The following is a 14688-nucleotide window of genomic DNA, read 5'->3' on the forward strand; positions in this document are numbered from 1 at the left end:
TGAATCAAGATATCAAGGGAGCAATTTTCAATTTTCGGCCGGCAAACTCGTTCCGTCCTTGTTGTCGAACAGCTTTTTCAACGCTTTCTTCTTCTACTTCGTCATTATCTTCGCCGGACGGTCGCTATCGGCTTTCCGCTTTACGCTGAAAGATGCCAGAATCTGGTAAGGGACCATTCATAAATTACGTAACGCAAAAATTGCCCAAAATTGACTCCCCCCTCCCTCTATGTAACAAATTGTCACAAATTTCTCCATCCCCCCCTCCACTGTTACGTAACAAATTCCAAGAAAAAATTTTTTTTTTCTTCGAAGAAAACATGTTACGTAACGATCTAGTTAACACCCCCTCCCCCTTATGTCACAACTTGTCACAACTAGTCGTACCCCCTCCCCCCCCTAAATGCGTTACGTAATTTATGAATGGTCCCTAAGCTGTACTCACGGGCACGTTTTCGTCTCGAAAGTCTACCGTAAACTTTTTTTCCACTATGACCATGCGTTTCATAAAACCGTACAACACGATCGCGGAGTGCTTGCTGTTTCGACGCCATCTTCGATTGAACTGACAGCACCCGAGCGAAAAGAAACATGCCACCCATTTCTAGGAAATTCAGGGAGCAATCCTCTGAAAAAAAATTACGCTCTTTAATTACAGAGTGGTATTGAAATCATTCTCATTTTTTATTGAACACCCGTTATAAAACCAAGCTCGTGTGGCTAGCAAGCTTTTTGATATGGAATTCTATGTTTCTCTTGAATTTTCGCGTCATCAGCGAAGTTGTTTAGAAGGCAAATACTGCGATGATGTTGGTGGTGTGTTCGGCTCGAAACTCTGTCATCACGTAGCACTAGTATAGATATTAGGTTTTGCTTTTTAACTTGTTTAATTTCGACTGTCTTAACAGTCTACAAAGGTCGTGCATTCAACAAAGTTGTTTTTTAGGTCATGACCACGTACATGGCAATCATTTTGATTTTAAGCTAAATCATTTCATAAATTTGAACTGTTAAAAGTTTGTTTTCTAAGTATTTATATTTTAGCTTCCTGAAAATATATTGCACCAGTATTGCCTTTTAAGAGTTTCTTCATTGATATCGCTGGAGCATTCTTTTAAACAGTGCCAAAAAAGGTTATGATTGAGTGATCGCTATTATTACTTTACGATCCAATGCATCCTAAAGAAGCTGAATGGTATTTAAATAATATGATTGAGCTGGACTGATCATATTGACCAGTATTACTTGCTGTTCGAGATCTTTTACATGACCCCTAATAGGAGTGATTTATGAAACACTGGATAATAGAAGTTGAAACCCATGGTAGCAGAGTACCCCATGGTAGCAGAGTTTCGAATTAAACTAATCACTATCCGCACGGCATTTCTCTTCTTATAAATTTATCTGAAGAAACGAACTTTCTAGGTAGTCAAAATCACTTAATTGAAAAAGTTCAAAATGCACTATTACACATGTACACTAGCGCCACGTGGTAACAACATACCTAATTAAAATGATTATCATCCTCATTTTTGAACAACTTTACTGAAGACACGAACTCTGTGGTTCATTCGGGAAACGAGATAAAGCAAGCTAAAATACTTAGCTTCACATGCACATTAGCGCTACATAGTGACAAAATTCTGGCTCAAAATGTTCACCTCCCGAACCCACTTGACTTTTAGAACAAATTTGCTTATGAGAGTTGCTTTGCAGATATGCAGTATCTCAAGATATTACATCCTGAATTTACCCTTTTAAGATGATGTCAAACTTTTTAAAATGTTGCAATACTTTTTGAAGCGATTCCAAATTTTGGACTAGTAGTGTATCTGGAGTAATTAGGGTTACTGTGCCCTAATTCATCTTAGCACCTCTATTCATCCCATCAATTTAAACACATTAGTTAGAGCAGTGTCTGCTATCTCTATTTATCGCATTAGCTCAAATGGTGGGATGAATTAGGGTGCGTTGTACTCGACTTTTTGCTTCGCTCTAGCGCGGGTATTTTACATTTTCCAAGCCAGTTTTTTTATTGATCTGCTTCTTAAGAACGAAGCAAAGATGTTGATACCTATTTAAGTGCAATCCAATCAGTGTAAGGCGAGTTATCAGCGAAATAGTGTGACATCGTGACTAATGAGATGAATAGGGGCACGTCTACCCTACCAAATAAAATAGTTGAAAGTCCTTGCAGAGAATGGCCTTTAAATTTGTCTTAGTTTAATACAATCTATACTATACTAAAATCATAATTTTATTTAGCTTAGGTCCGTCTTCTATGGTGCAATGGTTTATAATCTCCGCAGCTCACTTAATTTTGCAGTTTCCCATTTATCAGTAGTTCTACAAATTAGCGGCTGAAAATAAAAGTCGCAAGAACGGAACATGATGCGTACAACTCTTAAAAAAATATTCCCACTTCTTACAAAACACTTTTATTAATCTGACTGTTAATATTGAATGTAAGGTTACACGAATATCTGAAAACGAATAAATCCAACTTCAAATTCATCGTGCAATTTCTGCACGGAAAGCATGAAATCAGCTCTGGTGCTAAATCCAATTTCTGTTTTTGAATTAGTTGAATTCAACAAGAAAACCGTCAAATCAACTAACGGCTTAGTTGAAATTAAACTAATATTTTTCTAAAAATCTTTCTTGTTTTTAAAGGAAAGTTTTAGCTGGATGAAATCCTGGACACAATACAGCAAAATGAAAACTAAAAATAAAACTCGTAATTTCAACTATGCTCGCAGTTGAATTTAGAAATTAAAACAGTGTTTTCAACAAAAACTGTCGAACATACTATTCTGTTTTTGCTGAGCTGTGCGATATGCTGTGAACATTCAGCATATGTAAAAAGAATCTTCAGTAAATTTTCGCTCGCGTCAGATTCGATTGAACAAGCACAAAACTTTTATGGTAGTTCTTGTGCAAATATTTTTCACGAAAAGTTTTGTTAATGAACGATATTTACTTCCGTCATTTCCAGTGAAAAAGGATTGGTAAAACTACAATCAGATAAGTCAGAGCTGTGGCAGCAGGACAGAGTTTGGTAGGTAGTATCAAATTTAAAAGATAAAAAATCGGGTTGTCTGAAAATGCATTAAAAACATGAATTTTAAAAATATTTGGCGGAATTTATTGTATGTGGCAGTGAATTAATACAATTAATTTCCAGGTATCAAGTGGCACTCGTATAAAGTATGCAGTCTGTTAAAACAATTGGTCGTATCTATAGTGGTTTTCTTGGAGAAAATAAGATAGAAGCCTATTCAGTGCCATAATGACATCGAATTGAAAAGTGAAAAGTTTTCTCTAATAATCGGATTAAATGCACATTAGAAAACATTATTACAAGCCGGTTGATGGCTAACAATGTGCATATGTAAGAGTTCCGACCAAGAAGGATTTGAAAGTTTCACTTTATCTTTGGAACAATTCAGATGTAGTCGTTTTCGTTGTCATGTTAAGTTCAAAACAGCTTCTTGTCAATTTATGGAACTTCTACAGAGCCAAATTTCCACAAGGTTCGGCGCTTTTCATTTAAACAATTTCGTTGTCAAGTGGTGCAATCGAAACATTGCATAGTACTCGGTATCATTCTTCACATCATTCGGTCGTAATAGTACACTAAATCTGACTTGACAACGTATTGTTTTTGAGTGAATCGTGCCTTTGCAATTAAATTTAAATTAATGAAAATTAACGACGAAACGTCTACTTGTTCAATAATGAAAAAATAATTAGAATCGGTCAACAAACCATTGAAATATGGCCTTTTGAAGTAAACATTCCGACTTTTATCCATTTTTTTAATTTACACATTATATTTAACGTTTGGTAGACAACCCTATTTTCATATTTTTAATTGTACCATATAAATAACACCTTTTGTACATTATATTTATGTAATTAAATGATCAGGTTTTCTTTTAAAAACCGCGGCACGTATAAACGATCTAAATAGTCAATGGACAAACATGGATTCACGCTTGAAGTCTGGTAGAAAACCCATCTATGACCGCATACCACATCCAAACCGTTATAAATTTCGATTCCGTCAATGGAATATTTTCAAACTTGCAGGGGATATAATTGATTACTATATCTTTCGAATGCCATGTACTAAATAAGTAGACAAAAAAAATTTTGTTTGTAGAGATAGGACCAAACCCGTGGGTATTTGCTGGTAGCCTTATGAAACGTGTCATAAAACTTCAAGTTTGTTACTATGTTTTAATTGCCGCAAGTTTCTACTGTATCGATTTTGTTGGCTATTTTCGGCAAATTTAAGACTAAGAGAAACGAAAGCAATGAAATTGAAAGACGGATAGGTATTCTAGAGCGAATCAGTTATAAACTTAGAACGGAAAACTAGAACTAGGCAGGCTCATATGGGCATGATCGAAAGGAAATGTGAAGAATTCTTTGCCTTCTGCAGAGTAGGAGTTGGGCGTTGCACCCAAGTCTACCGCATGGTCTATGGTAGAACATAACTCATCATCATGTTTTACCGCCGACGCCGACCGTATGCCGTACGCCCAACTCCTAATCTGCAGAAGGCAAAGAATTCTTCACATTTCCTTTCGATTATGCCCATATGAGCCTGCCTAGTTCTAGTTTTCCGTTCTAAGTTTATAACTGATTCGCTCTAGAATACCTATCCGTCTTTCAATTTCATTGCTTTCGTTTCTCTTAGTCTTAAATTTGCCGAAAATAGCCAACAAAATCGATACAGTAAAACTTCAAATTGCAATTTCTCTCGAATCCCTCGACGGATCATTTTGAAATTCACTGAGAAGATGCTTGGATACTGTATCTTTCGAATGCCGTATGACAAATTTATGATCATTTTTTTTTGTTAATAACGGTTTTAGGAACACCGTGTATAGGATTGGTGACCGCAGAGTGATCTGGTTTGTTCGTAGTTTTGAGTAACCATTTTGGTTCAATAAAACTAATTCGAACTGGAAACTGGTTGGAATAATTGAATGATTTTTCTGATACACAATGCTTGTATTTGCAATAATCGTTAGAATTAGATTGGAACGTACGGAAGATTGATTTCATGTAATCATTAAATGATATTCGTATACTACGAATGTTTCACATGATCAAACATGACGCGATATCTACAATTTAAGAACAATATTAGCGTGCATGTTCCAACCCTCGATAAAAACGCTTATTGTTCGTGCAGGTGTGTCGTCAAAACTTCATAATGAATTGCACCTGCCTGGTGTAGAGAAAGCAGTGATAACTAAAGAGATCCGTGGTTATGGAGAGTATGTTGACTGGTTCATACATGGAGTGATATTCATTAGGGTGGATCCATTTTTCATGTTTTTGAAATGCGTCACCATCAAATTTACATTCGGAATGCCAAGTTAGAATTTCCAATCTACTTCAGAGTTTATCTGTTTATTTAGTTTTTATTCATGTTTATTGCATTCTTTTCTCGAAATTATAATTATCCTTACGTTTCACTGCGTATTTAACAATTTATTTAAAAAAAACTACGATTTTAGAGGTTACATTGACGGGTAAAAGCGTAGTGATGGAGTCACGCGCATATCGTACCGTAGTGAAATATCGTCACAGAGCATTCGTTCAATACTCGGATACAAATGCAAAATAAGGAAACTTCGTAATTACAATTAAACATAATATAAATGGGATACCAAAAATTTGAGCCAACAATATCATAACATTGCCTTAATTAGTAAATATGTAAACGTTTGATCAAGCGTAGTAAATTTTATTTAACAAAATGACTCTTCTTGTTTTTTGTATAAAAGTTTCATAAAAAAAACCAACCCCAGCTAATTTGGGTACTATTACGCACGACTACGTGCTTGTTTGAATTCTATGCTAAGCTTCAAATCCGTTACCGCTTTCGAGGTGCGTTAGCATTTGGTACCTAATTGAACCCTAGTTGCCCAGAACGGAATCAAGAATGCAATAGAAATATCAACGTCATGATTGTTGCTGAGGAAAACATGTAACTGCATAAGCAAAAACACATGACTCATTTTAATGCAATGCAGCAGTCATTTATCGGTTGAATGTGAGACTGTGTTTGCGCTCAGAGATTGATTCAAATAATTACTAACACAATTTATCTGAGTATAAAACTTACCTTTGCTTGGAACGTAAGTCCATTTCCGTAAAAAGCTTGTTCGGGATACTGGGGTACACGAATGTCTTGATCATCCTTCACTAAATCGTAAGGTTGAGAAGGCATTTTGCTTTCAATAATTCGGCTCCTACTCACGACTACTCGTTGTTAGTAATGACGGAGCTATTGGATCACTGTATACACTTTTTAGTTCTAAGTAACATTTTTTACTTTTGCAATACACTTTTTCGTCGAGGTCCAATTAAAACACAATGCTTTGATTTTCTTTTATTTCGTTGCATTATAGTTTGTTTTACGTCGAATTTGGAAGCCTTATCACTTTTGAAGATAATACCTATTAAGAAACTATGCTAAACATGACACAAAAGCAACGGAAGTAGCACATAACATTTTGATGCTGTACTCGTCTTCCTTTAGCGGCGCACACCACAGATGAACCAACAAAGACTGAATTAAATTCAATCGTGATTCTCTCATCGTATTTTCTTCGTTTAGAACATTCAGCATCGTCATGTTGGAGCATACCTTCAACCATCGAGTTCAGCACACGCGGTACAGAAAGTAGTAGAAAGCAAGGCAGAAAAGAAAAAGTTTATGATCCTAGCCTATGTATTGTTTAGTTTCTTTTTATTCCTTTTTGAGTGGAAACTGGATAAACCGGTTCCCAATCCCGCGACGGTTTGCCGCAATATAAGCATAACAAGAAGTAGAACCTAACACTTATCGTTGTTGTCGATATGTGCTCCTTCACACAAAGAAAATCATGTGTAACTTACTCACAGTGATTCCGTGCGGGTTCCATAAGAATTCATGCTGGTTAACCAGTAAAAAACTAACACTAGCATATTAAACAAATTAAGGCGGATATGCAGCTGTGTGCATACGCAGGTCAACTATTTGAGATAATCTATAATCACATTTAATTTTTCAAATTCCTATAAAATGTAATAATGTTTCAAATTATTCATTTCAACGAGCGAATGTTTTAAAATTGCGTATTTTTTATACTATACAAAGTGACCCAATCGAACTGCAATTAATTTCACACTACATAACTCTTGGATCTACCAAATACAAAAATTTGTATTTGGATCTACCCTATCAATATGTACATTAGACTGTCCAGAAATCGAACAAATTTTTGAAAACCCTTTCTTCCCACCTCTGAGTTGATTCCCAGTATCGCCAGGAGTGTCTACTCTAAAGCAAGTCAAAGCGGTGTGAAAATTCTAACAGCTTTGTAGAAACGTTATTGGGGCTGAAAAAATTGTATAGGGTGTTGAGCCTATTTTCGCCCTGCCTATTCAAAGCCGTTGGTTAGAGCAGCGTCTGCCATCGTTGTTCAACACATTGAGTGAAATGTTAGCGTAATAATAGGGGCGCTCGATTCGAGTTTTCATTGTGCTCAAACACGAGAATTTCACCGTTTCCAACGCATTATTATCTAGCTTCTTAACCACGAAGCAAAGCTATTGGTGCCAATTTGCTACGCATTCCATTGATTGTAGGCCAAATAAATAATGAATTAGTGAAGCACCCTCCTTAGCATGGTGAAAATAGGTACTTCACCTTATGTTTTGGAAGAGTAATCGTGCAGCGAGCAGTCCGCTTGTCGAACGGCTCAGATATTTAGCATCTATAGACTAACGGACATAAAACTGGTCATTTTAAATGTTTTTAGTTGAGACTGTGGTCGCATTTGCGTTAATGGTGCCACTGACATATGCACAAGTATGCGAGGGATAGACCACTAACGAAAAATTGTCTCCAAGCCTGCGGGATAACGTGGTAGCAAACAAGTGTTTGGAACCGTGTATAAAAGGTCTGCGAAAATTGGCGGGTGGATATTTTTTGGAGGAATTTCCTCTTAATGTTATGCCTTTTAGTCTGGGTCTATAGTTCATGCTAAAGGCTAGTTTACAGTTCGGAAAACATGTCACGGGATTTGGGTCCCTGTGTACTTTAAATGGAGCTCGAGATTTCAAGATTTCGTGACGGGAAATGAGTCTACACAAAAATGACAATTTTCCTGAAGTGTAAACCTAACCGCGGGAAACATGATTTAAAACTCTCCACAGAAATCCGGCCGGGATCAATTCAACACAAATTGTTTTCGACGGGGAAAATACATCGAAAGAGACAAAAAATTCATTTCACATGTCAAAACATGTAACATTCCATTATTAGACAGCAAAATACGTCACAATGTTGTTTACGTCAAACGTAATTTTCATTTTTTCTAAGTTTTTCTCGTTCGGTTTGATAAAAATAAATTCTAATACAAATGATTAAAAAAACTTGAAATAATCGGGCAAGAATTTGTTGTCTAGTTCCATAGCGAGCCCTAGAGGAGACAAAAATATTGCCTATACACTAAAACTATATTGAAAAGACTGCTTCGATGTAACATTCCATTATTAGACAGCAAAATACGTCACAATGTTGTTTACGTCAAATGTAATTTTCATTTTTTCTAAGTTTTTCTCGTTCGGTTTGATAAAAATAAATTCTAATACAAATGATTAAAAAAAACTTGAAATAATCGGGCAAGAATTTGTTGTCTAGTTCCATAGCGAGCCCTAGAGGAGACAAAAATATTGCCTATACAAATATTGAAAAGACTGCTTCGATGTATTTGTCAATAAATTAGCTATTGTCCATATATCTGATCGCGTAGGGTCCACTTATCTCATGATATACACTAACAAAGCGTATCAATTTAACGAATAAAACTAAATTATATTGCAGCAAATGGTTTTATATTGGCTCACTAAAAATACTCGACTGTATATTCTACTTGTATGACGCCCTCGAAATGTATAAGCGTGTAACGGATCGTGCGGAAATCTTGAATAAAAGTATTGAACAGGTTCGGGTTTCTGAATGAAGTCAGTATGGTTTCCAAATCAAATGTAACAACCGAATATTTTGACAAGGTGGTAGGAAGTTGAGTTCTACCGATTTTTTATTACATAAATCGATATACTCAATTTACTACATGTAATCTTGTTTATGTTCTTAGAACAATTTTCGATTGATTTTCTACGAAAATGTAAACAATTTTTTTTTCAATTCGTTTATTTGATAAGGCAGGTTTGCGTTAGCTTAAAGGTGCCAATTTTGTTTTGATGTGAACAATTCCTTGTTTTGCACTATCGATGTTATTTGACAATGTTAATTTTTTTATTTAACGGCGCAGTTAAGTTATTTGCAATTTCCAATACTGGACTGTTATTTTCGCATAGGTCCAGTCTTCTAGCTCTACTGTATTAGAAAGTAGAGAAAAAATAAGCCCGCCCATTAAAAAAATCCTACTAAGCATTCAGTGAGTAATGCACTATGATCCAAAAGTTTTATTCAGAAAGACAAAATCCTTTACGCCCAGGCTGTTAGATTCGGTGCCTTCAGGTTTTCTTAGTGACGCATGTTTTCATTATCAGATGAAAATCGCGAAACAAACAAATCATAGCACAGCTCATTTTTGCAGTTTTATTTACTATGCTATATTTCTGTGGAGAACAATTTTGGTAAAAACTGTTTTTCTCCATTAAGGAGAAAATTGTTTAAAACCATCTTTGCGCGTGAAGAGCACGAAATGCTATATTTCTGTGGAGAACAATTTTGGTAAAAACTGTTTTTCTCCATTAAGGAGAAAATTGTTTAAAACCATCTTTGCGCGTGAAGAGCACGAAACCTATAACTAAATTAGTTATGGAATTTGCGTTTCGACTTCATCTCATCAGAATCCGACACTAACTGTGTTAGCGGACTAAGCTAGCGTCGGATTGACGCTAATTCCTAAAAACGGAGACAATTTGTGTTTCCGAGCAAATCCCTAGTCAAGTGTGATGTGCCGCAAGAAAAGAAGCTCATTTTAAGCTGATGAGAACTAATGAAATCGAAACATTTGGTTTGCTGTTTTCAGTTTGTTAGGAAACAAGACTTAAAATTTCAATATGCACTCGGAAAATTTATTTTTTTCGCGGACCCCCAACAACAACTTTATGTCCCCTTAGGGGTCCACGGACCCCAGGTTGACTAAAGCTGCACTATGCTATCTTGCATTGGTCTGCTAAGCCAAACCAAATCTTTCGATTTTATTAGTTCTCATCATCTTAAAATGAGCTTCTTTTCCTGCAGGACATCACGCTTGACTAGGGATTTGCTCAGGAACACAAATTGTGTCTTCGTTTTTAGGAGCTAGTGTCAATTCGGCGCTAGCTTAGTCCGTTAACTAAGTTAGTGTCGGATTCTGATGAGACGAAGTCGAAACGTAAGTTCCACAACTAATTTAGTTTTATTTAGCTATAACTACATTAAAAACAATATAAATCGTCTCAAGATTGGCCTATGAACAATAAACATGATGAAAGCTGGACTTTTTATGATTTAACGGTATATACAGTCTATTATGTCTTTAGGCATACGTTATGATCAAACAAATGCTTAAACCTTCATTGAAATCGGTGCCCATAGACTTATCCAGCTGGGTCGGTGTTGTGCAGCTTTGACGTTTAAATTGGGAGGAAAACTTTTACACGGCAAATTGGGAGGCAAACAAACCACTTCTGGGCCTGAGGGGAGGGCGGTAGTATAAAAAAGCGAGATTTCAGTGTGCGTATTTTAAATGTCAGATATCTCAATAAAGAAGACTTCTCAGGCAAAGGAGTGTCCACCTTTGAGAAACTGCTTTTAAGTTTTATTTAATCTGGAGAAATGTTTTAATGGGACCTAAATCTGGTAATAATATACTGTGCCAAGTGTTCGTCAGAGAATTAAATTTCGATTATCATTAAATTTTATTTGGAGAAATATTGGACGTCTTCCCTGCACGCGAGCAAAAAGACAGTGTACTAGCGGCTTAAGTAACATTTTTTGTTTGATTGATACAGCCCTCAATACAGCAGTGTTAGTGTGAAATGCATCCCGGCCTACAGTTTTCCCGACCAATACGAACACCTAACACATGCCATGGGCAAAAATGTTGAGCAGTTTGACTACATTCAGCTTACTTGGCATGTTATTGTTTTATTTACATGCCATTCGTTTATTTATAATTTCCATCAAATTCTGAATAGCGATTCATGTGTAATATTTCGTTTTGCCGACACGATTGCATACCAGCAACACTTTTTCATACATTCGCCTCAAGAACCACCCAAGGCATAAAATCTATTTTTGAACAGCGTTGGATATTTTAAAGAATGATCCAAAACTGATTTATCTAGTCCAAAACTCTGATTGACTGGTGCACAGATTTTCTCATAGAAATGAGTTTTTCTGATGCTAGAGCTTATTCGTGTTGCAGTTCGATATATGTTCCTTTCTTTTATAAGGTAGGGCACATATAAAATCTGCATAATTACAATGACTATACTGAATGGAACTAGTGAGTCAACAATGTTGAATCAACGCAACGTAGAGATAAATGTAGAATAAAGCAGCTTCCGGTTTATTTAGATAGGTATAATCGAGTTTTTATTCTCACTTTCCTCAATTCAAGAACCTCAAATACACTAAAACAGATGTGGAACGCCTCAGGTGTAGAAAGGGAAGAACACAGACATGCGATACTGGAACTAAACGGTTTACGGTAAATGTTACACTTGTTTGACGTTTTATTTGCTACTTAACGCATTTATGCACATTTAAACTGCTTTGACACTAGCTGCAAGGGTTTTGCTGCACTTAATAAAGAAACTAAATATAAAATGTCCATCAACGTTTCGTTAGGAAAAACATATTATAAGTGTCCAATCAAAGAAAATTTCATTTTTGTATCATTGGTCTTCAGATAAACAACTTTGAAATACAGAAAACGCTACGAACAACACCCAACTAGCACGACAAACGCCAAGGAACTGACTAAAGCTTTTTAAATATGAATAAAACGCTGTGCCAGTTTGTGTATCATCATGCATATAATGCAAGCGGCCCAACACAGATGCACTAGGCACAAGCAGAGATGCCAAAAAAAATTTCAGAGCATCTGACATTTTATTGTAAAAGTATGGAATAATTACCTGGGTTACCTTAAGGTGAAAAAAACTTGCGCGTCTATAAGAATTGAACGCTTGATAGTATGCGTCGGAAAAAATGTGTTCAGCTTTACCACCGGTTTCTCCATATAAAACTTTTCCAAAACTCCAATAAGAATTTATTAGAACATCATGATTGAAATTATACAAAATAGTTGCTGGAAAAACTATCCAATTAGCTGAATGGTACTTTTGAAAAAGTGGCTGTGATTTTCGATCACACTACCATACTGTGCTGGAGCACGCAACACAACTGCGTAATGAAAAACCAAAGCGACTTTCGCAAAAGCACCATTCCGCTCGGTCAATTCTTTTTCCCTTAACTATTTTGCATAACTTGAATCGTGATAATCTAAGCCGCCATAAGAGTGGTCACGACAAGCGAGAAAACTTGTTTACTGCGAATCCAAGGAATGATGTCAGGGTGAAAGCCGAGCACATCAACTACCTGATTTTACTCTGACAAGTTTCATTTGATAAGCTGCAAACAGGTATCACGCATTCTAACGTCAGTATCAGCGGAATTCCATTTACGACGTTAAAGAATGAGACAATTTACGATCAAATAACTCAGATCTCTCGTCGATAGTGTATGTCATTTGCTCTTAATTAAGCAGTGTTGCTCTGATAACTATTTTGTCAAATTTTGGTCTATTCCGATAAAATATAGTTAGATATTATACGCAGCTCACCTTGATTCCCATCCCTGCACATAGGGTTAGAGATTTTTTCAAAAAAGAGATTTCTCTAACCCAAAAAAAGCGAATGACCCGAAGGTTAAAACCTCTATAATCAAAATATAAAAAAATAGATATTTGTCTTCAACAAAACTGGAACATATATTTCTAAGATTGTTTGAACAATTTCAAGTACAACCCAATTTGTTTAAGTCAAATTTCAATGAAGTCAAAGAATGTGAACATCTAAAGTTAGACAAATTTTCGAAAACTTTCTCAACAGTCAAGATTACATAATTTCGAAATCATCAACTTTGAAGGTTTAACAACTTCGAAGAAGTTTTTCAACGTAACACAGCGCATTTTTTCAAATACGAATTCCTAGAAATAATTCCTTATCAACATTTGAATAGGGCTAATAAGATTTGTAAACAAACTTTTGTTTTGCTGATTTCTCTTAATTGGTTATCATTTCAACACAGAAAGCATTTGAAATTGATTCTACCAAGGGCAAAGATGTTGATTCATGTGTATTTTTCACAAAACTCAACTCTGTAGCGGAAAAATGAGCGAAATAAGTTTGTTTACAAAAGTCTCATTAGCCCTTTTGAAGAATTACTATTGAATTATGAAAAATTAAGCATAAGCCTTCAGCATTGTTAACATCATTTAAAACAATATTGTTGAAAGTATGAAGGCTACACGAATGCAGCATATTGAGATATAAAACAATATTTAAATAATATTTTAAAGCTTCAGAGACTCATATCTTGAATGCAATGTGAATTTTATTGTTTATGAACCGCTAATCGGTCAAAAATACCACCCATAAATCGGTCGGTTGTTGCACCGACTCTTATGGGAGTTTAATATGGGCGTCTGCCGACGCAATAACTGATTAAAATCTGACAAAATCTGTTGAAATCAGTCTATTTGAACCAATTATCGGTCGATTAGTTGGTAGTTTAAAACTGGAACCAGATTTACACAGATTAAATCTGACGTGACGAAAACCCAACTCAATCGGTTAATTAATTGGTCGACATCAAAGCAACCGATTTCCTTGGTCGACTGGAAAATGTATCGCGACTGTCAAATTTTCTATGGAGTAGTTGCGCCCAGCTGTTCTTCCGTGGGTAATGCTGCTTCCAGCCCAGGTAGCGCTGTTGGGCCTTGGCGTCCGACTACGATGAGTGTTGTACACCGTCGAGAATTTTGAGCGCATGCATACTGCAACTAGTAATGGTCCGAATCTATATTCGCACTGCGGTAGGTACGAACGTTGGTGATATCAGAAAATAATCGCCCGTCGATTAGAACGTGATCGATTTGGTTTTCGGTGCGTTGGTCAGATGATCTCCAGTTGGGTTTGTGGATATCTTTGCGGGGAAGAAGGTACTTCGGACTACCATGCCACGGGAGGTTGCGAAGTTCACGCATCGTTGGCCGTTGTCATTTGATACGGTGTGCAAGCTATTTGGCCCGATTATCGGTCTAAACATTACCTTCCGTCCTACCTGAGCGTTCATACCGATGACGATTTTCACTTCCCGTTGCGAACAGCCATCGTAAACTTCCTCCAGCTTCGCATAGAACGCTTCCTTCTCGTCGTCGGGTCTCCCATCGTGTGGGCAGTGTACGTTGATGATGTTGTAGTTGAAGAAACGGCCTTTGATCCTTAACTTACACATCCTTGCGTTGATCGGAGTCCATCCAATCACGTGTTAACGCATCCTACCCAGCACTACAAAGCCGGTTCCCAGCTGGTTGGTGGTGCCACAGCTCTGGTAGAAAGTAGCCGCCGATGCCCGCTTTTCCATACCTTTGT

At 36.5% G+C, this 14688-nt stretch overlaps 1 protein-coding gene across 6 annotated transcripts in view; it reads right to left on the minus strand.

The window, feature by feature from the left end:
• LOC131689086 (capon-like protein) overlaps window positions 1-11995 on the minus strand; it is a 41699-nt gene extending 29704 nt beyond the window's left edge. The window contains exons 1-2 of one of the 6 annotated variants that reach the window (XM_058973892.1): window positions 11792-11995; window positions 6146-6479 (exon numbers count right to left, since the gene is read on the minus strand). In XM_058973892.1, the coding sequence (XP_058829875.1) occupies window positions 6146-6250 (105 nt within the window). In that variant the 5' untranslated portion in view covers window positions 6251-6479; window positions 11792-11995. Of the gene's footprint in view, window positions 1-6145; window positions 6491-11779 lie in introns of those variants that run through there. The other 5 variants (XM_058973891.1, XM_058973890.1, XM_058973889.1 and 2 more) reach the window with 5 other exon arrangements.
• Window positions 11996-14688: the final 2693 nt, after the last annotated feature.

The sequence above is a fragment of the Topomyia yanbarensis genome, chromosome 3 (genome assembly GCF_030247195.1).
Source record: "Topomyia yanbarensis strain Yona2022 chromosome 3, ASM3024719v1, whole genome shotgun sequence".
Taxonomy (NCBI): Eukaryota; Metazoa; Arthropoda; class Insecta; order Diptera; family Culicidae; genus Topomyia; species Topomyia yanbarensis.